Source organism: Hipposideros armiger, unplaced genomic scaffold, assembly GCF_001890085.2.
Source record: "Hipposideros armiger isolate ML-2016 unplaced genomic scaffold, ASM189008v1 scaffold_443, whole genome shotgun sequence".
NCBI lineage: Eukaryota > Metazoa > Chordata > Mammalia > Chiroptera > Hipposideridae > Hipposideros > Hipposideros armiger.
Genome location: NW_017731793.1, coordinates 1785006 through 1811831, shown reverse-complemented (window position 1 = coordinate 1811831; position 26826 = coordinate 1785006). Strand labels below are relative to the sequence as shown.

The 26826-nt window shown below is 57.9% G+C and overlaps 2 protein-coding genes across 4 annotated transcripts in view; one reads left to right on the top strand and one right to left on the bottom strand.

Moving 5' to 3' along the window:
• RSPH14 (radial spoke head 14 homolog) overlaps window positions 1-26826 on the bottom strand; it is a 91563-nt gene that overhangs the window by 39788 nt on the left and 24949 nt on the right. The window lies entirely within an intron of this gene.
• GNAZ (G protein subunit alpha z) overlaps window positions 1-26826 on the top strand; it is a 63493-nt gene that overhangs the window by 29966 nt on the left and 6701 nt on the right. Inside the window, exon 2 of the mRNA XM_019665427.1 lies at window positions 2381-3562. Coding sequence (XP_019520972.1) covers window positions 2840-3562 — 723 coding nt within the window. The 5' untranslated portion in view covers window positions 2381-2839. The remainder of the gene's footprint in view (window positions 1-2380; window positions 3563-26826) is intronic.

The window sequence follows — 26826 nt, the reverse complement described above, 5'->3', positions numbered from 1 at the left end:
TGAGGTGCTGTTTTACCCTGTTTCTACTATCTTTTGATGCACAAAATATTTTAATTTTCATGAAGTCCAGTTTGTCAATTTTTTCTTTCATTGCTTGTGTCTTTGGTGTCATATCTAAGAAATCATTGCCAAATCTAATGTCATGAAGCTTTTGCCCTATGCTTTCTTCTAAGAGTTTTATAGTTTTTAAGTCTTTGATCAATTTTAATTTTTGTATATGGTGTTATATAAGGGCCTCACCCCTTTTAAGGAAATCCCAGCCTGGTGGCAAGGACCAGTGAAAGGGAGGACATGGTGGAGAGAGGCGCAGATAGCAGGAAGGGGACAGGGTGTCCACTGGTGAGGGTGGCAGCTGTGTGTGAGCTGGCCTGTGAAGAACAGGCAGAGTTCCAGTACAGGAGTGAGATGAGAGGTGCTGCTGGAGGGAGCAGCCCAGGGTGACCGGTAAGCCCTCCAGAGAACAGCCTGTGCCAGGCTGGCCTCGCAGGTTCCTTGAGGCCCTGGCTACAGGGGAGGGATTTGGGTTGGAGAAGGACCTGGGGCAGGGCAATCATGTGTGGTCCCCTGAGGAAGTGGCCAACATCTCTATCTGTTCAAATGTAGCTCTGCATGGAGGCAGGGAACTGCCCTGCACGACCCCAGGTCATGTCACTTGCCTGGGCTAGACCATGTCCCAAGAGTGGGGTCATTGCAGGATGCCCCGAGGCATGGAAACCTACTGCCTCAGAGCCTGCTTGTCTCAGGTGGCAGCAAACAGGAGGAGGAACCTGCTTTTCTGGGTGATCTTTGTCCCTGTCCCTGACCAGCTGAGAGAGAGTTGGTCATGTGAGGCCTGTCTACCTCAACATTTGAAAACACAAAGTTGAGAAAAATGGTAATGGTAACACGGGGCCAGCACGGCCTTTGGGAGGGAGGATGCTGGCATTCCCGCACGAGTGGCAGCACTGGCAAGGCGAGCCCTGGGGGCTCTGGATAGAGCAGGACATCCCGGGCAGCTGGCTGAGGGCTTTGGACTCCTATCTGTACCCAAGAGGTTGTCGGGTCATCAGCAGGGAACAGGGAGCCGCCCTGGGGCCTTGCCTGACCCACTCATGGTCCAGGGCAGAGCGAGGCCACCTCAGGTGCCACAAGAAGCAGAGCCTTCCTCGTCAATGCCGGAATAGTCATTTATGAACCTTTTTTGTGACAAGTCATTGAAGGCAATATAGGCAATAGGGGAACCTGCAAAGAAGAAACAAATCTCTTATAGTTCCACAGCCCAGAACTCAGTGCTGCTTAGGGAATGACGTCCCAGACCTCTGCTTGCACAGCACATGCGTGCACATGTGTGAGCGTGTGCACTGCATGTATTATGTACATGTTTTGCAACATGTGCTCCACAGCACCCCCTGTGCCCAGGCTGGGGGTCATTGTGAAACTTCCCTTCTACGCATAATTTCCAACCTCCTTGACTGACTGACCATCTGTTTAATCACCACTCCCTCAGCAGAGCCGTGTCCAGGGCATTTCCTAGCATGTTCCTTGTCCATAGCTGCCTGGCCTCTGGGCTGCTGCCTTGCCCTGGAGTCAGTGATTCCCAATGCTTTGGACCGCTCTGGCCTGTCCAGACTCCAGTACCTGGCCACTGCCCTTTGCTCCCCCTGGCGCCTCTCCTCCCTTACTCGGCCTGCCCAGCCTCAGCTTCCCTCTGCCTCATCCACCGCCTGCCCATCAGAGAGCCCCAGGCTGCTGTCTAGCCCGTGGTCTCCCAATCTGAGACCTCTACCTCGCTCTGCTCCTTACCTGGCTGCTCACTCCTAGGGCTGGACAGCCTCCTTCTGGTGAATGTCCTGCTCTGGGAGAGAGTGGGGGTGACACCTCTTGCAGGAGGTGGTAAGAGCTGAGGGTACCCAGTTGCAACATCCTAGAACCCCACACCATAAACCAGAGAGAGGCTGAGCCCATCGATGCCATAGCACATGTGCGTGCAGTCCCACCAGCTGCAGGAGAGAGCGCAGGGTGGCATCATAGCACGTCCACCATGTTGAATCCTAACCAGACGGAGAGACAGGTTCATGAAGGGTTAGGTCGCCGGGTCCAGTGGGCAGGGAGGGGCGGTGGGCCGGGGCTTGCTCCCCCAACTTTGAAGATCCTGAGGCCAAGATCATGGTATCGCATTAGCTGTGCCTTTCCTCGATACCCAGCTTCGGCAAACTGGCTGCAGGAGGGGCATGGGGTGCGGTGGCCAGTGAGCCTGTTTGCAGTGGTTTGGGCACCAACTCTGTGGAGCTCCATGGAGGGGAGGGGGCTGGAATCATTGTTCCCCAGGCAGCTTCCTGCCGTCCGGAAGGCCCTCTTTCCCACAGTGGGTGGAGGCTCACCCTGTTCTCTGTGTTGGCAGGTGAAGGGCGGATGCCCGAGGCAGGGGGGCCGCAGGGAGCACCCGCGGCAGCGGCACTGGCGGCAGGCCTTCCAGCCGCACTTAGCAGCATCGCCACAGCAACCGGGGACCAGACGGCAGCAGCCAGGGCAGAGGCGCGTGGACAGCTTCCCACCATCAGGAGGACAGGGAATGACTACTGTGATCCTGGCCTGGCCGCAGCCTAGGGAGGGGGCGTGTCACTAGAGGGAGGGCTCGGCCACCTCCCACAGCAGGAGTGCCATGCCAGTTGCAGAAGAGGCGCTGGGGCAGGGGCTGCAGTGGGGCCCGGCCTCGCCCCGCCACCCACACTGAGTGCCCAAGGGCAGCTGGGCTTCGTCTGCCAGGCACGCCACCCACACCTCAGCGTCCCCGCTCCCTCGGGGCGGAGGGCGAGGCGCCCGTCCTGTCCTCCCGTCTGGGCCCGCCGCCGCCCGGACCATGGGATGCCGGCAAAGCTCGGAGGAGAAAGAGGCAGCACGGCGGTCCCGGCGGATCGACCGCCACCTGCGCTCGGAGAGCCAGCGGCAGCGCCGAGAGATCAAGCTGCTCCTGCTGGGCACCAGCAACTCGGGCAAGAGCACCATAGTGAAGCAGATGAAGATTATCCACAGCGGGGGCTTCAACCTGGAGGCCTGTAAGGAGTACAAGCCCCTCATCATCTACAACGCCATCGACTCCCTCACCCGCATCATCCGCGCCCTGGCCGCCCTCAAGATCGACTTCCACAACCCCGACCGCGCCTATGACGCCGTGCAGCTCTTTGCGCTGACGGGCCCCGCCGAGAGCAAGGGCGAGATCACGCCCGAGCTGCTGGGCGTCATGCGGCGGCTGTGGGCCGACCCTGGGGCGCAGGCCTGCTTCGGCCGCTCCAGTGAGTACCACCTGGAGGACAACGCTGCCTACTACCTGAACGACCTGGAGCGCATCGCCGCACCTGACTACATTCCCACCGTCGAGGACATCCTGCGCTCCCGGGACATGACTACGGGCATCGTGGAGAACAAGTTCACCTTCAAGGAGCTCACCTTCAAGATGGTGGACGTGGGTGGACAGAGGTCCGAGCGCAAAAAGTGGATCCACTGCTTCGAGGGTGTCACGGCCATCATCTTCTGCGTGGAGCTTAGCGGCTACGACCTGAAGCTCTATGAGGACAACCAGACGGTGAGTGGCCAGGCTTTTCCTCTGCTTGTTCCTGCCACTGCTGGTCCCTGGGAAGCAGATGGGCTTCTGGGTGTGTTGCAGGGCTGGGCCGGAGAGGCTGGCATCCCAAGGGGGCCAGGGCGGTTCCATCAAGGTGTGTCTCTGGGAGCAGAGTGGGGAGTATGGCGAGTTCCATGGGTACCACAGGCTCTCGGGGTCGCTTCTGCCGTCAGTACTTCGGCCCCAGGGGGCAGCTCTGGGTTGGCACCCCAGCCTGGGAGGCTCTACTCTGACCTCAATGCCCTGACAGGCCCTCAGGCTTCCAACGCCGTCCAAGTGACCACCACACCCCAGGGCTCCACTGGGAAGGGACCCCCTCCTTGGCTACAGCTGCCCTCGCCCAACTGCAGACAACATTGCCCTCATGACACTTGCAGGCCCAGGCGGCCCCCACCTCAGTGATGGGCGTGAGAACTCAGGGTGCGGAGGGAGGCCCTCTGCTGAGCAGGGCTTGTTCCTTGGCAACCAAGAACATGTTGCTTAGAGCCCAGAGAAGGGGTCCTCAGCCTCCTGGGGGTCGGGGAAGATTTGCTAGGGAGGAGGAAGGGAAGGCTAGGCACCGTGAGGCTACAAGTGAGGTTGGGGTGTCATCAGGTGCGTGGAGGCTAACCCTGGAAGCTGGGAGGGTGGTTGGCGGCTCTGCAGGACAAGACAGGACAAGGCACAGGTCAGGTATCCAGGTGGCAGCTCCGTAAATACACAAAGCTCCTGCCAGCCCTAGGCACTATGGTAGCAACAAGGTTAATAACTGTTTCTGACTTTTAATCCCCAGGGGTTGGGGGGGTATGGGATTCTTTCAGGCCCCCAGCCCAGGCTGAGAACCACTGGGTGGGGGAGGGGGGTGGCGCAGAGGTGGGTGCAGTGTACCAAGGTGCTGAGAGGCAACCTGGGCCCAATGCTGAGCTGGTAGGGGTTTGAGGGGAGCTACTAGGCAGGAGGACACCCAGGCCTCTGGTAAGGACAGGTGGGCACCATGCCACAGTCCCAACTGAGGCAGAAGGCCCAGTGCTCAAGGTGCCACAGCTCCCTGGCCTCCCAGTAGTGGTGGTGGTGGGGGCCACACAGCCAGACAAGGGATGGGCATGGCCAGGGTTCCCCTGCAGCAGAGATTTTTGTGCCAGACGGGAGCACTGAGCAAAGACTTGGAATCTGCCCTTAAGAGGCCTTTGGTCCTGGATGGGGGACCTGGAGGCAAACGAGGTCCACAAGGAGCTCTAAGTGGTGTGGGGCTGTGGATGCCAGGGGCTTGGGGAGGTAGTGGCTGGTAGGAACCTAGGGAAAGGGGTGATGATGCCCACGGTGGACCTACCACACTGGGAAATAGGGGTCAGCCTTCGGGGTCCAGGACCAGGGCAGTGACAAGGAAGGGGCTTGCTTCTTCACCCGGTCTTTTTATGGCAGGCGTTCAGCCGGGGAGTCCTAATTGAGCCTGCGGTCCCGAGGAAGTGTGTGGATGGCTGTAAGCTATGGCCACTGTGCTAGGCATCTGAGCGTTTCTTCTGGCTAGGGAGAGGGTCTGTAGCTTTCATCAGGTTTACAGAGAGGCCCAGCCTCTTGGAGGAGGGGAAGCGGCTACAGGCGGCCATGGAGATAGGAGGCAGGGTTCTCTTTGCTTCCCCTCTGTGCATCTGGGGCTGTCCCCGGAGATCTCCCCAGAGCTGTGGTGATGGTGTCCCCTGTGGGAGTGGCCTACGCCAAGGACATTTATCCACGAGGGCAGGCCCTCCTTCTCCCAGCACTGTGTGGTGTTGGGGTTCCAGCCACTCGTTCTTCTGCCTGCTCCCACTTCGGCTCCATGTGTGGTTCTAGGCAGAGGGGACATCCCAGCAGATGAGCAAGGTCAGGTTCCTTGATGAGGTTTTACAGTGAGCAGAGGGCTTAAGGCTGACCAGGCTGTGAGGCTGTGAGGCAAAGTGAGGTTCCCAAGCGAGGCCCTGGGACAGTGCCAGGGCAGGTCTGCCAGCCACACAGGCTCCGGCAGTCGACTCTCCAGGCTTCTGCCTGTTTCTGCTATGTCCTGAGGCTGGTGATAGCCTGTGCTCTGAGGCCTTCCGGGGGCCTAAATCTCTGGCTGCCTCCTTTGTCATCTCCAGGGCGAGTGTGGCAAATTCCCTCGGCGCCAGGCTGGTCTCCCAGACCATCTGTTGGCAGGTTCTGCCCGCCAAGCTTATATCCACAGGTGTGCCAGGACACGGGAGGCAGGGTGCCTGGGCCCTGAGTTGGTCCCATGTTTCATGGAAGGATTTGGCTTTCATCTCTGCTCTCTGAACCTGTCAACCAGGAGGTGGCCCAAGTGTCCTCAAAGATGGGACCCGGGCCAGGCCTTTTCCCGCCCGAGGCCCTCCTGGCTCTGGCTCCCCCAGGCCCGTCCCTGCCTCCTCACTGCCTCGTCCTCTCTCTACTCTCCCTTCGTGGGCTTCTGTCACTTCCATGTGCTCTGCTTTCTCCACCCTTAAGCGCGTGACCACCCTGCCCATCGTCCCCCTGTCCCCCTGCCCCTGTCCTTCAGGTCTGATCTCAGGTATCACCTCCTTGAGAGGCCTTCCCTCTCCTCAGCCCAGTGCCTACACACGCCTCCATTGCAGTCATTCATTACAGGGTGGGGTTCCGGCTCATGTGTGAGTGAGTGGTTGCACAACTGGGCTGTGTGGACAGGCAGCCCCTGGGGGGCCTCGCATCTCTAGCCTTCTCCTGGCCCTGGCCCTTTGGGGGACCACAGCGGGAAGTCCTGGGTAGCAACAGTGGCCTAGCTGTGGGGCTCTCTGTGAGGCCCGCGCTTGCCTCCTGGAGGCAGCCAGGCTCTGGGGACATTCAGGGCATTTTATAAAGAGAGAGGCTGGCAGCCGGGCCTGCCCCCACCCCCACCCCACCCCCACTACCATCCTGGTCTCAGCAGGCCTGGGGAGGTGGTTGTTCACCAGAAAAGGAAATTCTCGATGAGAAACTCAAGGGAGCAAGGCTGGAAATTCACTGGATTCCAAATGGTTCTGACCTTTCATGCTCTACCAACAATATCTCAGGATGGAAAACAAACAGGCTGCTAAGGAAAGACAATATCCTGTGCGATTCCTCCCGCTGGCTGGCCAAGGAGGTGGGCTTGGCCGCCCAGGAAGAGCCGGGCCAGGCAGTGAGGGGGGCCAGCCTTTCCCGCGCCTTCAGGCAGCTCCCGGCAGTGCCTGTGGCACGCCTCTTCCATACCCCTGCCCTCCTCCCGCCTGCTGCCATAGGGACTGGGATGGGGCTGCCACGCCTGCCTTCTCCTTTTGGAGGGCCCAGAACTGTTCTCCCTGGGCCCCGGTAAAGGCGAGGCAGCCAGAAACAGACCATGCTGATTTTTGCAGAAACCAAAGGAGGCGGGGGCCAGGTGCCAGACTCTGGACGCAGTTCCTCAAATCTCTCCTGCCCCACTCAGCTCCAAGGCCTGCATTCCCCTGACAGAGGGCTGGCAGAGCCCCCGCCCCCACTCCTAGCAGAGGAGCTACAGCCCCCCACCCGCCCGCTGGCATTTGCGTCAGCACGTTGCCATGGGTAACGTCAGGATCTCTGGGCTCCTGGGCGTACAGGGCTGCAGCAAGCACAGGGCAGCACCTGGGCAGGGGAAGGCAGATTCTAGGGTGTCCGCAGACCATGGCAGCGAGCCATGCCCAGCCTTGACAGCAATTCCCAGTCCTTGTCCCAGAAGGATTTAATGGCTCTCCATCCCCCCATGCAGTCCTCATAGGCACCCAGGGGCTCCAAAGTTGGATGGGCCTCCACTTCCCTACATGGGGCTCCCCTAGACATTGTGGGGAGCCAGAGCACAGCCCAGGGATACATCAGCTGACTAATTATGTGGGGCAGCAGCTGTGCCTACTCTCCTTGTCACGGGTGGTGGGACAGGTGGGGGCACCCAAGCTTAGCACAGGTTAAGGGCCAAGCTGGGCTCAGGGCCCAGGCCTATAGCTCACGGCAGCCATGAGCCCTCCCTGAGCCACTCCTGCCACCTGGGCAAAGCCAGGCCGCCCTGCCCGCCCTGCCCGCTCTGCCTTCTGCAGAATCAACCATTTCCTGGTGGCTCGGCCTTCCTTCTCCACCTGCCCTGTGGCTCCTTCCAGGAGTAAAGACAAGGGCTTTAAATACAGAGGTTAGCCATGGCCACACTCAGACACAGAGGCCCACCCCTGAGGGCCTGCATGGGCGCCTCACTCAGCCTGCCAACCATCACAGGGGCTCTCCCCACTCCTCTTCAGTGCCCCAGCAGGTGGGACCCCCAACTCCCTGCTGGGAACCTCAAGAAAGCAATAGAAGGGGGGTTGCTTGCCACCCAACCTGGGCCCCAGGTCTGCTAATGGACTATGTGGCCGCTTAATAGTGGAAGGAACCTTCAGAAGAGACAGATTAAAAGCCTGGCTATAAAGTGTCAAGGTGTTCCCATGTGAGAACCCACAGGAGCTCTCTCACTGCCCATTTCCTGGCAAAGCTGTTGGTGTTCCCAGCCCTGCGGTGGGCCTGTTGTGTACCTGTTGTGTACCTGCTGTGTACTTGCTGTGCAGGTGCAAGGCCCTGGCTGGGGGCCGGATGCCAAGGGGAACCCAACTATCCCAGCTGCACATGGAGCTGGGGGGGAGGGGAACTCACATCCAGCACAATCATGGTATCATTTCTACGAGCCCTCATGCTACCTGGGACACCTGCCCCCTCTTTCAGGACCCAGCAGGTAGCAGTTTTCAGGGGTGTCCCCTCCTTTGCTTTCATGCAGGACCAACATGCAGGCCACAGGTGGTCTGGACCACAGCCAGGCTCACTGCGGGAGGCCTAGCGTCTCCACTACTTATCCAACAGATAGCTGGTTGACATGTTTCAAAGCAGGTACCTTGGGGACAGGTGGGACACAAGGACATGCCCTTTAGGGGGGCAAGTTCTACAGGTAGTGGGTGCTACACATTCAGACTCCAGACTAGGGAGTCACCTCCCGCAGCCCTGGCCAATGGCCCCTTCCACCCTGCACAGGTGGCAGCCCCCTTGTCCTCCCGCCTTGTACGGTGTGTGCTGTGGGTGCAGGCCTGGCATACAGTGATGCTCAGCGGACGTTTGTGGACTGGGAAGGATGTGGGCAGGCTTGGGGAGAGCCAGAGTTCAGGTCCCTGGCTTCTGAGTGCACAGCCATTGGGCCACTCAGCCCTTCCAGTGCAGGTGCAGCGCCCCTCTGAAGAGGGGGCTGATTGAGGCTGCCCTACAGTATGTATCCAACTACCCTACCACTGTGCTTTGTCATTCAGCCAGGAAAGGGAACGTTTTTGTGCTTTAAAAATGGCGTTGTGTCATGAGATGGCACGTGAGGTGATGCATGGTACTGCAGTAAGACAGGCTCTCACCTGTTGATAACAGACCTGGTTCAGTTTGTCCAAAGGAGGTGATGGTGAATGGGAAATGGCCAGAGGTGATAATACCCCAGCTTAAATTTGGAAGAGGCCTAACATATCCTTTAGTGTTCTTAACCAGCCAGCATTGCAGGTGAGGGAACTGAAGCCCAGAGAACATCCATCATGTCCCAGGGCTGAGTCTGGCTCTCAGTGAGGCCCTGGCACTGCTCCCCAGGGATCCCAGGATCCCTACACCCTGTGGGTACAGGGTGCTTGAGGGGGATCTTGGAACGTGGACTCACTTCCACTCTGTGGGGTTGGGGACCTTGCACAGGGAACCAGGGTGGGGGGCTGCCGTGTGACCAGCCTCCCTGTGGGGAGTGTACGGGGCAGTCAGCTGGGCTTGAGAGACTTGAGTGGCCATCAGGGTTGGCACTGCCCACTGCCCCCACCCCATCTGGGGCAGGACCACAGAGAGTCTGATCAAAGCAGACCCCACTCTTTCCTGTTCCTGGTCAAGGACATAGATCTAGGAATCCTGCCATAGGGACTTGGGACAGTGCCAGAGAGACGCCCAGAGGCCACCAGCCTTTCCCTATCAGGCCCTGGTCTCCTGGAGCAGCTCCTTCCAATCTCATGATATGCCAGAACTACATGCAATTTGTCTGCAACCTGTGCAAATGGTGGTGAACCTGGGATAGCAGAGACCGGCACCAAGCCAGGAGATGGGGCCCGGCCTGCAGAGGGGCCTGCTTCACTCAGAGTAGATAGCCCCAGGTGCAGATCTGCAAGGCTCTGCAGAGGCGAAGGCCGCCGAGAGAGCCAGCCCTCGGCTGGGCCATGATGGTAGCTCCCTTGGTAGGTGCAGGGCTCAGCTGGCCATGCACTCTTCCCAACCAATGTCCCTTGGAAGCTCAGACCAGCTCTTCTCTTTGTGATCCATTAACCCATCCCAAGCATTAGAGAGGTGTGGCTGGCTGCTAAGGGGAAAGGGATGCACTCATAATTGGATTGCTGGTGGCCCTGAGGCACTGCCAGCACTTGTGAACAGTCCCTCCACCTTCATGCGAGCTCCAGGCCCTGGCCCCCTCCAGCATCCCTTGCTCTGTTACCTGACCCTTGTCTTGACCATAACAGGGCTAAGATTGTCTGGTTCTTACCTCAGTGGACTCTGTATCTGAGCCCATGGCCCCCAATTAGCTAATGTCTGGCGGTGATGGGCATCTGCTCCCCAGGGCCTGGGCTTCACATAGTTGGGGTGCTAGCTCCAGCCCATGATGGGCAGGGGCAAGGTGGAGGGAGAGTGGAGAAGGCAGCAGCCAGCAGCCGTCCCACCCCTGCAGCTCAGCCTGGCACTTATCTGTGGCCCTTAGCACTTGCCAACTGATATTTCAGTTCCTTGTACTGAGACCGCCTTCCCTCTGCTCCCAGAGAGACATGCAGCCATTGAGGCCTCTGTCAACAGCAGCTTGCCCCATTCTTCCTCCCCTATTACATGGGGAGCTTCTGAGGACTCCCATTTCCTATCGACCTTTGTGCTGGGCTCTTTGCCCTGTGATTAGCTCTTCATCAGATAGCTGTCAGATGTCAGCCAGATGGAAAGGACGAGGCAGGGCCCTGGGCTCAAGCCTACCTGCCGCTCAGTATGTCTCACCCCTCCACCCCCGTTCCACACTGCATGGCGGGGTTTTGGGGCCCTACTGGGGCCTTTTCATTTATCTTCATCTCCTTATCCTTGTGGACCTGGCTCTGCCATTGAGCATATCAACCACCCTTCCTTGATGGCTGCCTCCTGCTGTGTCACTAGAGCCCCCTCCACCCCCAGGCACAGTCTGCCACTGAACCAGCTGGGCAGCAACTGGGACACCATCTCCATCATTGCAGCTCTTCCACCAAGACAGACTTTAACCATGTGCCTTGGCAGAATCTGCATGGGGATGTCCATGGTGATCCTCGTATCTCTGAGACTGGTGGCCCTCCCCAAAACAGGAAGCCAACCTGCCTGGGCTCTGGTGGGGGCCTCCCTCATGGGCAAGTTGGGGTCAGCCTCTTGCCCTAGTGCTAAGAAGCCTGTGCAGCCAGAGCGGGCCCCACCAGCAGAGGAGGGCACTGAGACCAGGGTTAGTGGGGCAGAGCCTCCCTCTCTACACACCAGTCTACTGGAGGGCAAAGCTGGCCAGTACCACCTCACAAGTGCCAACTGTTCAATTGTTAGGAAGTTTGTGAGCTGTTTGACATCATGTTGGTAGCTTAAAATCAGCCGGGTGAGATTAGTAATTGCAGCACGGAACTCAGCAGACGCTTCATATTAGCCTTCTCCCAGCGAGCGGGCTGTTAAACATTCTCCAGCCTACCAGGGCCACTGACTCCCTACCTGTACAGGAGGACCTGCCCAGGTTGGGCTCAGTCATCAGCGAATTACAGGATTCACTGTCTGAGTCTTCCTAAAGAGCCGTCAGTGTCGCTGTTTTTCAAGGCTCCTCTGTGGCTCCTCAGCGATTCCCTACTCTGGCCCTGTGACCACACGTGTTATTTCCATTCACGTTCATCCTGGTTGAGGACTGTAATTTGCCAGAGTGGCTCCCTGCTCATCCGCCCCCCCTTTCCGCTCTCCCCAGGCAGATTTACAAGAATCCTTCTACACAGAGAAGCAGACTCAGAGCTGGGTGGTTCTGCTTTCTCTCTGTCAGCACGTTAGCAGACTAGCATGAGACCATCTGCTCAAGCTGGGGCCTGTCCTGTGTTCTTCTCCATCTGGGAGAGATGAGTATCCTGTGATACTCAGAAAGCGTTCATTACACACCTCGTATGTGCAGCGAGTCACCATCGAGGGACAGATGCAAGTGTCCCTTCCTCTCCTGAGGTCAGTGACACCATTGGGTAATCCCTGGAGGGCCGAGTAGCTCCCCCAGCACCCACTTCCACTGGCCCCGTGCTTGCTATGGCCGGCCTTGAGGCACCCCTATGAAGCAGCTGTCTGAGTCTAGAAAAGCCAAGAAGCCCTCCTCTGTCCCAGAGACCAGATTGCAGGAAAGGGGTCTTTGACATCAGGACCAGGGCCCAGGCGGACTGGGGTAAAGTCAGGGTGGTAATCTGGACTTGACCTGGACCTCGCAGAATCCAGCCTGGGCCATTGGGGCTGTGGCGGCAGCCAGCAAAGGCGGGATCGAGAGGCTGTTTGGGAGCCACGGAGAGCTAGGGCCTCGGGCAGCCTGCGGAAGAGGCAAGGTCCCAGGTGCCGCATCTGATCCCCAGCAGCACAGTCTGGTATGGGCATTGCTGCCTGACACCCTGGGATGGTGGAGGTCAGGTTCCCCAGGGCTTCTGCTACCCCCATATCTGTGTGCTTCCCCCTCTGCCACTTGACCTGCGCTTGATGCCTCTGACCAGCAGAACGCCTCCAATCTGCACTTAACCAGGAGCTTCAGGACAGAGGAACTTCCCATCCCATGTCCTGCTCAGCCACAGGGCCAGCAGGACAATCAATGTCCTGAGCACATTAGTGCTGCTTCTTACGCACACATCAAAATATCTCTAGGTTTTAAGATGCATATTATTATTGTTTCAAGGGATTTTGTAATCCAAGAACTGAAAAACAACTTCTCCACTTTTCAGAAACAAATTCCAGGGAAGAGGCTGAGAGCACGGGCTGGGGTGGGGTGGGGTGGGGGGCCAAGCTGACTCGGGTATACTCAGCAGCCGGCATAGATGGGGGCAGGGTAAGGTGTCCACTACCAATGGCAGTCCCAGGCTGGCCCTGAACAACACCAAGAAGTGCTTCTGAGCTAACAGGATGTAGGGGGTCCTCTTCACCCATCTGTAGGGCCCCCTGAGGCCCCACTGGCTCTGACCATCTAGAGTTTCTGGGGATATAGGAATAACAGCTAGGGGGAAGGCCCTAGGCATCTGAGGGGGAACACCTGGGATGGAGCAAAAGGTGCCCCTACTCTTTCATGAGGTCCTGACTGGACCAGTGTTTTCAGACCCAGAGAACAACCTCAGTCTGGCCTGGGAAGCTGGGCTGCAGCTCGCCCCAGTCCTGTCTTCAACACTCCTGGTTGGCATCTCCACTCATGCACTTTCGCTCATTTCATTAATAAAACCACAGCCAGCCAGAGGCCCTGAGCATTGTGTCCTGAGGTTTCCACCGAGGCCAGCCCCAGCCCATAACCCCACACACCTTTTCTGGCCTTCGGTGACCCTGGGAAAGCTGACGGCATCCGAACCCAGGAGGCCTGGAGCCCCCAGGCCAGCATGGCCCAGCCAGGGGAGTGGCCACGAACGAGTCGTTCCCCGTAGGGCTGCACAGCCTCCCTCCAACAGTGATGGGTGGGAACTGAGAAGTCTGTGACCTGCTCAACGTTCCCCAGAAGCCGCCGCCTCTGGCTCCTGTGACCCAGGCTTCAGGAAACCAGGTCTGTAGCAAATTACCATCCACTGAGGAAAGAAAACACTCTGGAACAGCTGATCAAGGCAACCTGTGGTTCTTGAGCAGTTTCCTACCCCCAGCCCGACAGGAAAGATGCTAAGGGGAGACGTCGGTGCTGTGGCCCTTTATTCAGTGCCCACTGGGCTCCAAAGCACACAATCCCTTCTCGCTCCTCTCTGCCTCATCTGCCTGAGGCCAGAACTTCTAGGGGTGAGAGGGAGCAGTTCCTGGCCCTGCGCAGCCTCAGCTTGGACAAACTTCTCTCTAGTCTTGGCTTCTTCATCTGTAAAGTAGGATGGGCCCTTGGCTCAAAGACAGAAGGATATAGTTGTGACGATACCTGCTGTTACCTATGTCTGTGCATGATGCCCATAGGACCTGGACCTGGGGTGCTTGTGCTCTGATAAAGGAGAGTGCCAGGCATTGGAGCATCGACCCCAGGTGGTTGGGCAGGTTAGTGAACCTCCCTGGCCCCCATGGCCTCAACTGTGACCCTGTTAACACTGCCTAGTTCGGGTGGCTGGGAGGACTGTATGGGAACAGGAGGGCCCTCCTGTCATTTCATTTTCCTCTCACAAGAGACAGCCACAAGGTCTCCCAGACAAGCAAGTGGGCTGATCCCAAACATGGACTCAGACTGAGGCCATGACCCACTGACCAGTCCTGCCTTTGGTGCACCCTCCCCCCAAACCATGTCCCTGCTCCCACCAGGGTTTTGTCCTAAGGCACAGTTCTGGCCCTTCTCCCAAGCTGCCTGTGCTGTGGCCACCCTAGACCACTCACAATGCCAGCCTGTCCTTAGCTCATCATGGCCCTGTGGCCCAGACTATCCTGCCCACCTGTGGCCTGACCTAGGCGTCACCCGGAACCATCCCTGTGCCCTCCCCTGACACTGCCTGTCTGAGAAGACATGAGGATGGCTGTGGGGGTGATGAGGGCGGGAGTGGTGTGCAGGTTTTGGGGACCCACCCAGGAGGCAGTGATACCTGAGCTGCGCAACCCCTAGTGAAGATGTGGGCCCAGGACCCAGATACGGCCCACCCAGCCTGTCTCACCTCACCGCCTCACTTCATCTGAGAGGCTTGGGTGGTGCCAGCCAGGGTGAGCACTGGGAGGGCGCCGTCAGCTGCTGAGAACCTAGCTGGGTATGGGTGTATCAGTGACAGTAACATCCCCACATGAGCCACAGTCTGCTTTCAGGTTTTGTTTTGTTTTGTTTTCATGTTACTGCTCACAACCCACTATATGGATTTTACAACCCACCCACAGGCTGCAGCGTAAACGTGGTCTTGAGTCTGATCCTTAATCACCCTCCAGAAAGGTTCATCTCAAAAGAGTCCTCAGAGTTGGCCCAGGCCCAGGACCCTCAGTCTGGGCAGTCCTTGTGGCTGATGGGGGCTGGGAGGTGATTATGCTATGCATCAACCTCTTGGCTACTGTTTGCACATTTTGTGACCAGTCAGGGATGGAGAAGCCCTTTTCCTTACTGGAACAGCTGCCCAGGAACATCAGGAAGCCCTTGTCGTGGTACTCTGATTCCTCACGGACTTCCGCCAGCTCCTCCAGAGGGCCCATTCTCAGCCATAGCGGCCTGCCTGGCACCTGCCATCCCACCGCATCCTGCGCATGATAAAGCCGCCAGCGCTGCCTTGGGCATATACAGTAATGGGCAGTGGGCCAGGAGCCGCCATTCTCAGGCTTGAGGCCTCTGTTGTGGCAGTGCCTGGGAGCCATGTAGGGTCCCAGGGGCCTGCGACATTTCCTATATCACGTCCTAGTTGTGTGGCTGCTCCAGCACACCCATGGGCGTCCTTCCTGGGAGAGGCTCTGTTGCTTTGATCAGATTCTTCTTGATGGAGCTGAGACTCTGGAAGGCTGCACTTGCCTAGCAACCCCACTTCCTGCAGAGGGAGAAGCCAGGGCACCAGCAGTGATGACCCAAATACTTTTTTTAAGGATGAGCATTTCTGAAATTCCTCTGTGGGGTACCCACAGAGGGTCCCCATTGAGATGTCTACCCTCATCCCAAACTTCTCACGTCCCTGCAGGAACTGGCTCTGGCCTGCAGCCAGCGGTTTCACCAGCCTTTGCTCCTGGAGGTGTGGCCCGGGGCGATGCCTAGGAGTACAGGAGCCCATGCCTTGCTGAATAGTGTCAGGCAAGGGTGTCAGGCTAATGGGCTCCAGAAGTTCTCTGGAGCTGAAATAGGGGGCGTTTCTTGCACTCTGGTTTCCTCCTGGTGACAGTGGCGGCCTACAAGCCCCAGGCCAGGTCTTCATCTGTTTTGGCAGCTTCCAGTCTGCACTCACCTGCCTCCTGCTGTTTGCTAATTTCCCATCAGTGACTGACAGCAGGGGGACTTGGATCAAGCCAGCAAGATTTAACACAAAAACAAATAGGAAACAGTTCTCATTTCAATTGAAGCAAAAATGGACTGGGCTTTGGAAAAGGCAGTCTTCCCTGCAAGAGGACCTGGCTGGTGGATTGAGGTGAGAGCAGGTCAGCGGCCTGCTGGGTGGCCAGGGGCTCTTTCCCTCTTTGGGCCTAGGTGTGAAGTGGAGCAGGACATGGGAACCGGACCCTTTCAGAGCAAATGCTCCCCCGTGTTGCCCTGGGAATTTGCTGTCCCAGAAGTGGGAGTCTTTGAGCATATCTGAGTCACCCCCTCAAGCTACAAGGTGCCCACCATCCATGTCACACTTATCCCAGGGGCTCTGGCCAATGCTTGTGGGAGCAGGAATGATCTTTTCCGGCTCTGAGATCCTGAAAGTCTTTGATTCTAAAGTTCAATAAGAGCAGAAAGCAAACAGTGATATATGTATGTTTGGGGTGCCAGGCCTGTGCTGAGGAACAGCGGGGCTTGGTGGGTGCCAGTGTCCTGGTTGGCCCACTAAGACAGCTCGGTCAGATGGCCAAAGCCCCTGGGTGGAAAACAAGAAGGTGCTCTGGGTGCAGGGCCACCTCCATCCAGCTCACGCTGGGGTCCTGGGGGGTGGGGCACTGACTTGGCTGTGGCCCCAGGGGGGCTGTGTGTCCATCTGGGTTGCCCAGGTCCAGCCTAGGCCCCCTCATCCTTTGCTCAGCTCCTGAGGAGTTGGGGCAGTCTATCCACCAGCCCCCAGCATGGCTCGGAGCGGCCATGTGTGTTGTGGTTGGCCACAGAGTAAATGGAAGGGTGAGGGCTGGGTTGACCACACTTGTATCGTGGTGCTCCAGTTCTCAGGCCTGTTCCGAGCACCGTGTGTGAGGTGGTGGGACCCAGCCCACAGTCCTTCCTCTCCAGGTGGGAAAACGAGAGCAGGGCATGCTGGACCTCAAGCACTGTCGTGGGGCCCTGCATGCACAACCTCTAAGCCCCCCCAGCCCAGCAGGGGGTGGCCCCCACCACACAGATGAGGAAACTCAGACTAAGAACAAGTTGCCTGCGTAGCACAGCCAGTCTGTCACCTAGGGAGGACTCTTAGCTGTCCTCTGCCCAGGGAGCTGGGGGAGCTGGGAGGCTGCCACACTTGCTATTACTTAGGGATACCCAGTCCCCTCCACGCTGTACTATGGGGAAACCAGATACCAGCAAACAGGTTGGCCCACTAAAGGTGGGGAGCGTCAGAGGCCAGGAGGCCAGAGGTTGAACTGCTGCTTGAGGCAGGAAGTAGCTTTCTGCTATTTCTGGCAGGCTCAGAACACAGGTTTCAGGCTATTAGGGCCTGAGTTATAGCTTTACCGGCAGCCTGTTATCTTGTTTAAACAGCCCTTGTTGTTTGAAGTGGCAGGCCTGGCCAATGCTGTTACTATGAGCGTTGCAATTGTCGCTGGATGGGGTGACACGAGGGGACAGGCAAGCGATGACTCTGACTTCTAGACTCATGAGAACACACCCCCACCCCACAGAAGCCCCATCTGTCGCTGGCCTGAGGCCTGCAGGGCTGAGCACTCTAAAATGGGCCACTCCTGTCCCTGCCCGCTCCCTGCCTAGGGTAGAGCAACAGTTCCCTGAGGTGGGCAGGGGCTGGGAGAAGAGCTGGTGGCCCTTCTCCAAGCCCCGTCTCTCATCCCTGGGGGAAGGTGAGGTGCCCATGAGAACCTGAGGCCCAGGAGTGTCTAATGGCATGAGGCGTGCCACCCCTAGTTGCTAATCTTTCTGTGCCACTCGCTAATCTCCCTTCTAGTAAGTTCAGTGGCCTCAGGGCTGTCTTTTTGCAGGTGGCAGTCAGCTTGGTGGCAGGAGCAAGACCTCACCAGTGGAGTCAAGTCCTGGGGCTTCTGTCCACAAAACCCCCAGGAGTTGGCCACAAGGGGGCTAAAATAGGAAAATAACAGCCGAGGCTTCATCCACTAAGACACAGGATCACATAGTTCCTGATCATTTTAAAGCTGGAAGAGCACCTGCTTATCAAACGCCTTTTCAGTCACTTTTATCAGATTGAATGATGGAGCTAAAGTGAGAAAGGACGCAGGTCAGCTGTCAGTGAAAAGCCAGGATAGCGGAAGGCCTGCTGAGGGGGAGGGAAGCCCAGCCTGCTGTCCTCCATGGTCCCAGCCAAACGCCAGGCATGGGGAGGGGAGGCTGGGGAGAGGGGGAGGCCTGTGGGCTCCTCCCCACCCACCCTGTCAGACCATCTGTGGGCCAGACCTGCCCAGGGTAGGTGTATCTGTGCAGGAGGGCGGGGCAGGGGCACTCAGGCACCCACGCCTCCTCTCACCCTAGCCCCCGCACACACGGCTGCCACACAGAATGCCTACAGCGTGCACCATCTGGCCCTGCCTGCCATAGCCACGTGTTCAGTAGACCGCCCTGGCTGGGCACTGGAGAGAGCAGTCCCTGTGACAGACAGGGCACCACGCTCATGGTCATAGGCAGACCGTGAGCAGTAACAAGCGGGTCCAAAGCTACTCAGAGCTGTGCAGCAAATTAACAGAAAGGGTTAAGGTGGTGACTAGAGGGTATGGCAGGTGGTGGATGGCGGGTCCAGAGGCCTCTGGGAGCCCTCTCCGTGGGCTGAGAAGGAACAGCATGGCGGAGGCCCTGAGGCAGGAGGGGGTGGATGCTCACAGGATGAGTCAGGGAGCCAGGCAGAGTGTGTGGGGATCCACTCGTGATGGAAGCCACTGGAGGGCTTTACCCAGGAGAGTGAAGTGATCTGGTTGGCTATGGTAGGGTTACAGGCTGAGTCATGGAGCAGAAGCAGGAAGATGGGTCCCGGCGAGCGATGAAAGTGGTGGCAGTGGGAAGAAGAGACATGGACAGATTTGAAGGGACAGCATTCAGACAGAGCCCACAGCCCCACACTGGGCCCTCCTCCCACCATCGGTCGCCGCCCTGCCCCTCTGGCAGAAGTCAGTTCATTCGTCATCACCCCTCTCCATGCTGCCTGCCCTCTGGTTTGCATTGCATGGTGCTGGACCATGTGTCCCTCCCCTGGGTGACTCAGTTCTCATAGCTAAGACTGCTCCTTGCTCCTCTCTGCCTGTCTCTTAAGACAGAGGAGTGCTGTGCACTCAGTAGGAGCTTAAGGTGTATCCAAGAGTGACCCTCTGGGGTCCAGAGAAAAGGCAATGAGAGGACAGCCTAGGCCATCAAGGGCAGGGCTGGGCTAGCATCTCATCACTGTGCCAACTATGATGCTCAGTGGTTTGGGGACGCGGGTCCTCCAGCTTCCTTGTTACCTGTTGGCCACATTTCTATTGTGACTCATTTCACCATAGCCCAAAATAACTGCTGTCTCATGGCCACCAGGACCCAAGGCTCATCGTGAAGGTAGAGTTCAAGGGGAACCAGAAACCCTGTGGTGGTTGCTTCCTGCCTTGTGAAGACTGTCTCATACGTGTCATCCAGGAAGCCCTAAGGCTGAAATGAGCAGGGAGCAAAGGGGTTCAGATGGAAAGGGGTGGGCACTGAGCTGAGTGGGCATCTGACCAAGGGTCTTGAGATAAAGTGGCTGTGACTGGTGAAGGGAGGGCCGTTGGGAGGGGTGTGGGACTGTGAGCTGCTGTCCCTGCTTGTGGCTGTGCCCATCTGTCTAGGTCTCGACACCCCAAAGTCCCAGACTTGGGGAGTGGGTGTGGCTGAGCCCCGGCCTGGGCAGCTATGGGATGAGGAGCGGGCTCACACAGCTGGCCACAGTGCCCCTCTGTCCTATTCCTGCAGACTGGCTCCAGGGGCAGTCAGGGGCGCATTGATTCATTAGTCTCATTAATCTAATTCTCCAGTCCAGCTCAACAGCAGTTAGGTTTGCAGGAGGAAGAAGAGGGGAGCGCTAACCAGATTGGTCTGGAAGTGACCCTGGTCATCCAGCTCTGTCCCCAGACACCTCCCTGTTTCCTGAGGCCAGTAGCAGTGGGGGTATGGCAGGTTGGGGGGTGGCTCTGGCTGTCTGGGGCCCTCCTTGGGGTAGGGGAGGTTGTGGGGGGGCCTGGCAGAGGGACCTAGGCAGGTGAGGTGAGTCCTCTGAGCCTTAGTTTCTATATCTGTAAAAGGAGAACGTTGGCAGGAGCCTCCCACAGCGTATCTCCCTGGCACGACCAGGAGGAGCCCCTTATAGCCACTTCTGTGAGGCGAACAGAGCTGGGCATCTGGGCATCATAGTAGCCTCCACACAGAGGACAAAGCAAGGCCCAGTGCCGTCAGAGCAGCTGTCGAGGCTAACGGCCATAGGGTGACATGGGCGAGATACCACCCAGTGCTCCTTCAGTAACAACATCAGCATCTCACCTCCCCACCCACCGAGAGATCCACCCTAGCAAGATGCAGGTCACCGGAAGGGCCTTTCCACTGTCCTGTCCCTCAGGGAGAGCGGGGTCCCCCATATTCCCAGAGTCCCTCCCCCAACCCCCCCAGACAAGCAGACAGTGATGGATGATGTTTGTCAAACCAGCCAGCCAGGGCCAGGCCTGTGTGCCGCTGTGGAGGGACACCTGGCCTGGCTCAAGGATTGGCAGCTTCCTCCAGCCATCTATCTGTGTTGGTGTGTGAGGCTCTGAGGGTGGAGGCTTCCTTCTGGTTGTCATGGAAATGGCAATGAAAGTCGGCTGAGTGTCTAGGTACTAAGCTCAGCAGAGGGAGGGGAACAGCCGCCCTGGATGGCAACTACTGTCACAAACTCTCAGCAGTTCAGCATTGAGAAGGACCTGAGGGGCTGTCACGCTCCTGAGCCCGCTTGCACAGAGGGCAGCTCAGAAACCTGCCGTGGTGGCTGACCGCAACCGCATCTGCCCTCTTTTCCATGCAGCGTTATGGTAATTCCATCCAGGTACTGGGTAAGCCAAGCACACAGGCCCGACCCTTGGGAGATACTTCCAATGAGGGGATGAGATTCCTTGGGATGGGTTGAGGGGTGGAAAAACACGGATTCTAGCAGGCAACTGCCAGGAGCTGGAGCTGGCTGGGGAGGCCCAAGCTCCCAGGCCCCATCCCTGCAGGCATGAGCAGAGATGACTCAGACTTCTCCACCTGGTCCCTCGCTGGGCCTCTGCCGAGGAGTAGCCTTACCGCCTGGCTACGATGGTTTTGTCTGTCTGCCCATCTCTATCTCCTGGTATCAGCCTCCCTGTGCATCGTAAGCTTGAGGACAGGAGAGGGTGTATAATGGCCTCCCCCTCAGGCTCAAAAACAGAGTGGCAGCCACAATCTTCAGGCCTCAGCCAGGCAAGAGAAGCAGGCACACCGCCCAGTAGCCAAGAGAGACCCAGGAAATCTCGATTCTTGGGACAAGGCCCCGCTGCTGCCCCAACGTCTCCGTGGGATGTGGCGGGGCCCAGAGAATGGGTGGAGGCCGTCAGGAGAGGCTTCTTAGAAGAGAGGCAAATGGTGAAGGATGCCGCAGAGCCCAGTGATCAGGACAGCGTGAGTATGCTGGCAGTGGTAGCCACACACACCAAACTGCTCCAGGGTCCCCTGGGAACAGTGTTTCATGAGAGGAAGTGACCGGCCTAGGGTCACAGTACAGTTTGGTGGTAAAATGAAGCCTGGTGCCCCGGCCAGCAGTGCACTTTTGCATAAACTCAGGGCAGTCAGGTATGTCTCCACCCCACCCCACCCTGACCTAACCAAATTCCTGACAACCCTGGTCCCTAACAGTACCACATCTGGAGTGGGGTGTCTGAAATCCGAGCTCTCCTGTTTCCAGCCATAGGCCTGCAGTCATGACACCAGAGGAGCCACGGGATAGCACCTGGCTCTGGGGCCCAGTGTCATGTCCCCACCCATTACACAATGGAACCCCCACCTGTGGCACCCAGGAAAGGACAGGCGTTGCTCCTTGCATTGGCACAAAGCACTAGGCTTTCCAGGACACCAGCACCCAAGGTCCCCCCTCTCACCCCATATCCCTGGGGCTTGCTTCTCTCCTATACCATGAAGGAGGGCGCTCAGCTGCATTTCTGGCTTCCAAAGTTCCCCTCCCCTGCTCCCCCAGCTGCCACAGTCCCAGGCCCTGCCTGAATGTCCCCCAGCTTCCTTGCCCCCACATATACACCAGGCTCTGGTGCCCACCAGGTCATTCGCTTTTTGACCCACCAGGCAGTGGCAGCCTGAGATACTGGAAGGTCCAGGGTCCCTGTCAGTCGAAATGCCTCCACAGGGTATGTGGCCAGCAGTGCAGGGAACGTGTGGTATGTGACCAGGAGACCAGACAACCACAACCAGCAACACAGCGGTGGGTCAGGGGTCAGGGAGGGAGGCCCCGGCTGCCAGAGGAGGAGATGGCCAGTCCACAGGAGAACTGTGGTGCGGAAAGGCTCCCCTCTGCGAGGATGGGGCACTTCAGTCTGGGACGGATCCTGGGGAAACGAGGAAGCACTGGGCAAACTTATAATGCATAGAGGGGTCGAATGGCGAGTGCTGAAGGGAGCTCGGTGCAGCTGGAACCTGTACAGAGTGACCAGAGTTGGGTACCTGGCTGGGGCAGTCCAGAAAGATCTGCCAGGGCCAAATGCTGAAGCAAAGGGAAGACTTCATGTGAGGATGGAGACTGTGGTGTGGACTTAAGAGGTGGGGCTAGCTCATCAGAAAGCAGAGGGGACTATGGCTGGGGTGTCCAGTTGTCCAGCTAGAAGGAACTCCTGCTCCATGAGACACCGTACTCACGTGGGACACTTGAGCAAGGAGAATAACAACATACTGACAGGAGCAAATTCGAACACCAGCTTGCTGATCTGATCTGGCCCATACTCCCTTCGCATGCAAGTTCACCCTGACCAGGAAGGCCATGTGGGACCGCTGCTTGGTCACAATTCCTCACTGCGCTGTAACTCTTCTGCAAGGAGAGCAGAGCAACCTAATGTTGACTAAATGGCATCTTTGTGACAGTAGCACGGGGCCTTGTGCCCAGATGAGGCTCTGCTGGTCCCAGCATCCTTCTCACCCTCAGATCCCACCGTGTCCTTAGCTTTTGGCAGCACTTTTTCTTCCTCCACTGCCTCTGTGTCCCAGTCCTGCCTGCCCAGGCTCCCAGTGGCCACCGCCTCCCCTAGCCTTCCCTTGGGGACAGCTCCTCAGCCCTTCAAAACACAGCTAGTAGGACTCTATCCTGTTCCCAGGGGAGTCCTGCCCTGTACCCCTCAGCCTGAGAGAAGACACAGGCCAGGATCTTGCACCCTCCTAGCCCACTGGGACAAGCTGGGAGCCCAAAAGGGAGATGAACTCCAGAAAGATGAGGACCCTCAGCGGACTGACTGGCTGTGGACTCACAGGGCTGCGAGCCTTCAGTCTCAGTCCAGCCTGGACTCTTTCCCTCAGAGCCCAGGGCCAGGGGCACCCTGAGTGCAGCTTCTGCCTACTTCCTATGGCTACCTGAGCACCTCCAGGCCTCCCTAGACTTCTCTGCAGGAGAAACATACACCCCACTCTTACTCTGGATGGCTTGTCCCCCACTTCTTTGGGGACAAAGCATAAGCTGTTTCCCTGAGTGCCTGATGCCATCTTTGAAGTGGTTTTACTCTGGTGGCACAAGCCTGTCATCACGCGGTTCCGTAGCTGCAGACGATTCTAACACACCTCCCCCCACCCACCCAGCCATGTACCTACCAGGACGTCAGGGCATGGGTCTGACTGGGGCCCACTTGCCCTCTCCCAACTAGAGAAGTCAGGATGTCAGGCCCAGGCTCCCCCTTGGCAGGGCTCAGGATGGGCCAGGAAGGTCACAAGGTTCCTCTCACCCCATCAGACCCAGAGAATAGGGCTGCAGGCCTCATCTGCCCCCACCAGCGATGAAGAGGGGGCAGTTGGCACCACACTGAAGATGGACACCCGACTGCTAACGGGGGCATACCGCTCACTAAATCAGCAGCGACCCTATGCCCCTTGAGCCACACCTTGCAGGCAGTCCCCACCTTAGTGCCCCCAAGCATCTACCACAAAGGGAGCCCAGGGGGCCAGAGGCTTGGCTGTCATTTCAAGAAGGGTGCCAGCTTGACGCCCAGCCTCGCATGAAACTTGCTTGGCTCATCCAGCCAGGGCACTGCCCTCGGTGCCCTTGGAGCCTGGCACTCTCTTCCCTGGGTAGGCCTTGTGGCCTAGCTGCAGGACGGGCAGCCACGGGGCTGGCTCCATCCCTAGTGAAGGGAGTTCATTCATGTCCACAGCCCAGCCTCCCAGCAATATTTGCAATGTGAGAAGCTGAATTCATGATTCCCTTGAGTCAACAACAGGCAGACGGCTTTCCAGGCTGTAACAGAACTGAGAACTCATCCTAAAAATAAGGAAACTGAGTCCCAGGGCCAGACAGAGCCTCCCGGCCCCTGCTGAGTTCCCTCCACCGCTCCCAGCGTGACCACACTGCAGCTCCTAACCCCTGGGCCTATGTTGGTAATCACCCCAATGCCTTTTCCTTCCCCTCCCTCTTCCTTTCAGAGCCCTACCCTCCACAAGGCCCTGTTGACATGCCCACCCACCCCTCCCCACCCCCCGCTTCAGGAAGCCTCCCCTCTTATCTCAGTAATATCCATGATGGCTGCTAGTAGCACCTGGTGCTTGGTGCTTGGTTTGGGAGCCAAGCTTTCCATGCTGATCACATTTTAGCCCTCACCCGCCTCATGAAGGAGGTATGCTTAATGGACCCCGTTTTACGGGTGGAGAAACCAAGGTTCAGAACAGCTGCGAGCTGGCACCTAGCAGACCCTAATCAGCCACTCCACAGCTGCCACACCAGCTCCATCTTTTCATCCTGCCCAGGACAGGCTCATTGAGGGTTCCGCTCATTGAGAGCAGGGCCATTGGCTCACTTCCCCATCTCCTCATGCCTAGAACAGCGTCTTGTGTAGAAGAGCACCTGGAGAATGTCTGCTTGGGGAAATAAGGAAGGAATGAGGGATGCAGGGGCTCAGTGGTGAACAGGCGTCAAGGTGCCAGTGGGTTCCAGGTCATCCAGGGCTCACAGGCTGGTGTTTGGAAGAGCTGAAAGTTTGACATCACCTGTATTCTATGTGAGGTCTAAGGCTTAAGACCCCTGTGGATCCCTGGTTAGGCCAACTGGCCTTGCCCTGTGCTGTGACTATAGTGACCTGGTAGAGAGTAAGTGGACAGGAAGACAGGGTGGGTCAGTACCGAGCCTTCGTAGCCACACACCATGTCACACACCACCACCTACCTCCCTGGCATATTTTCCATCAGTCTAGGATGGGCCCCCACCTGACCGTCCCATGTGACAAGGGTCTAGCGGGTGGCACATTCAGCATGAGTTGGCATTGCCATATGGCTGCTCAAAATCAGTGTGACTTTGGAAGATAGGGAGGTGCTCATCCCACCACCTCTGGAATGTGAATCCACACAAAAAAGACAAGAGGATATCAGAACCTGGGTGGCTTGGACCGGTGTCCAGGAGGACTGCCTATTGGAGCTGGGAGCTGGTATAGAAACCAAGGCAACCTGGAGTGTGAGCCCGGGCCTCCTGGAGGGACCATCAGGGTGGGAGGAGGCTCTGGGGGCCCCAGAGGGAGCAAGGAGCGGTGTCCCCATGGGTAGGTGGCCAGCAGCTCACGCAGCCTGCCCTTCCTGGAAAGGCAGCAGGGTTGGCTGAGGGCCTGTACCAGGCCAGGTGCACCTGGATAGGTGCTGCCCAGAGTGCCTGTAGCTCCACCCACCCTGCAGCCAGATGAGGACCTAAGACCCCATAACTAATGATGAAAACAGCAAGTGAAGTCTTGGTGCGCTTTCTCCACTAAATGTCATACCCGTTTGTGAGGCTGGTGTCATCACCCGCTCCTCACAGAGGAGCGGCTGAGGCGCCGAGAAATGGCGCATCTTGCCCAGAGTAGCACAGATGAGGGTCTGGCCTGAGTCACCAAAGAGGAGCAGGGAGTTGGGAAGCAGGAGCTAGTCTGCAGGGGGAGAGAGATGAGGACACCTGGATCATGAAGGGCCAGCGTGCCCCTCTGTGGAGTCCAGGTTCTGTCCCCAGGAGCTCAGTCAAGAAATGAGAGGGAGAGGTTCCAGAGCTTGCCCATGGCCTGATCCCTGGTCCCCAGGGGTGGTCAGTGAGTCACCACATACAGGACCTGAGTCCTAACAGAATCCCTGTGGTAGCCTGTGAGGAGAGAACAGGAAGGACGCTGCCCTCTGGGGAGTGTCAGGAGAGGTGCAGTGGACCAAGGGTCAGAACCTGGGGCTCTGAAGCCTGGGGCTCCCACTTAGCCCGCCTGCCTGCCCGCACAGCTCCAAAAACAGGCACCTGCCCCAGAGGCCTGGTAAAATGCAAATATGCTGCACATGGGACCCCACACTGTCACTCCAGGCAAGCCACATGGAGCTCAAGGAGCTGGCTCAGGTTTGGGAAAGGAGGAAGGACAGCCTGTGAGGAGGGAGGGCTGGAGGCTGGAATGCACCCCCAGGAGGGCACAAGATGAAAAGACCCAGGCAGGCTGGCATCCTGAAGGTCCTTAACCAGCTGTCTTACCCTGCTCCCCCTGTCTCTGCCCTCTAGAAACTACAGTGCGTTAGAGGGGTTGAGAAATGCTGCTCCCCGCCCGGCTGTGCCAGGAGTCAGAGGAGGATGCCTGCTGTACGCTCACTCTCAGGCCAGTGAGCTCTTGAACCAGCAGGAGGCAGATATGCAAGAAAAGGCCATGTAGGAAATGTTTGGGTACACCCCTTTTGCCTGTTGGGGGACACCAGGTCCTCATTTGTAAAGTGCAGGGGCTGGACTCCGGTGTCCACAGTCGGGTCCAATGCCAGGTCTCTAGGAACCAGCCATCTCCCGCCCAGCCAGGGCACAGGAAACCAAAGGCAGCCCTCATGCGATGCAGCTCATGGCCTAACCTATTAAGTCAGGGAAACAATGATAACGGATGCTCAGCCTGGTACTCAGGGCTATCCTTTTCCCCACAAACAGCAAGGGGAACCTACTGAGAGGAGGCAGGCCTACTAGCAAGTGGGAGAGGGTTCAGAGCCAGAAGGTGCTGACAGTGTGTCACAGGGTCCAGGGTCAAGTGGGGAAGGCCCAGGCAGGCGTCGGATCTCCAGG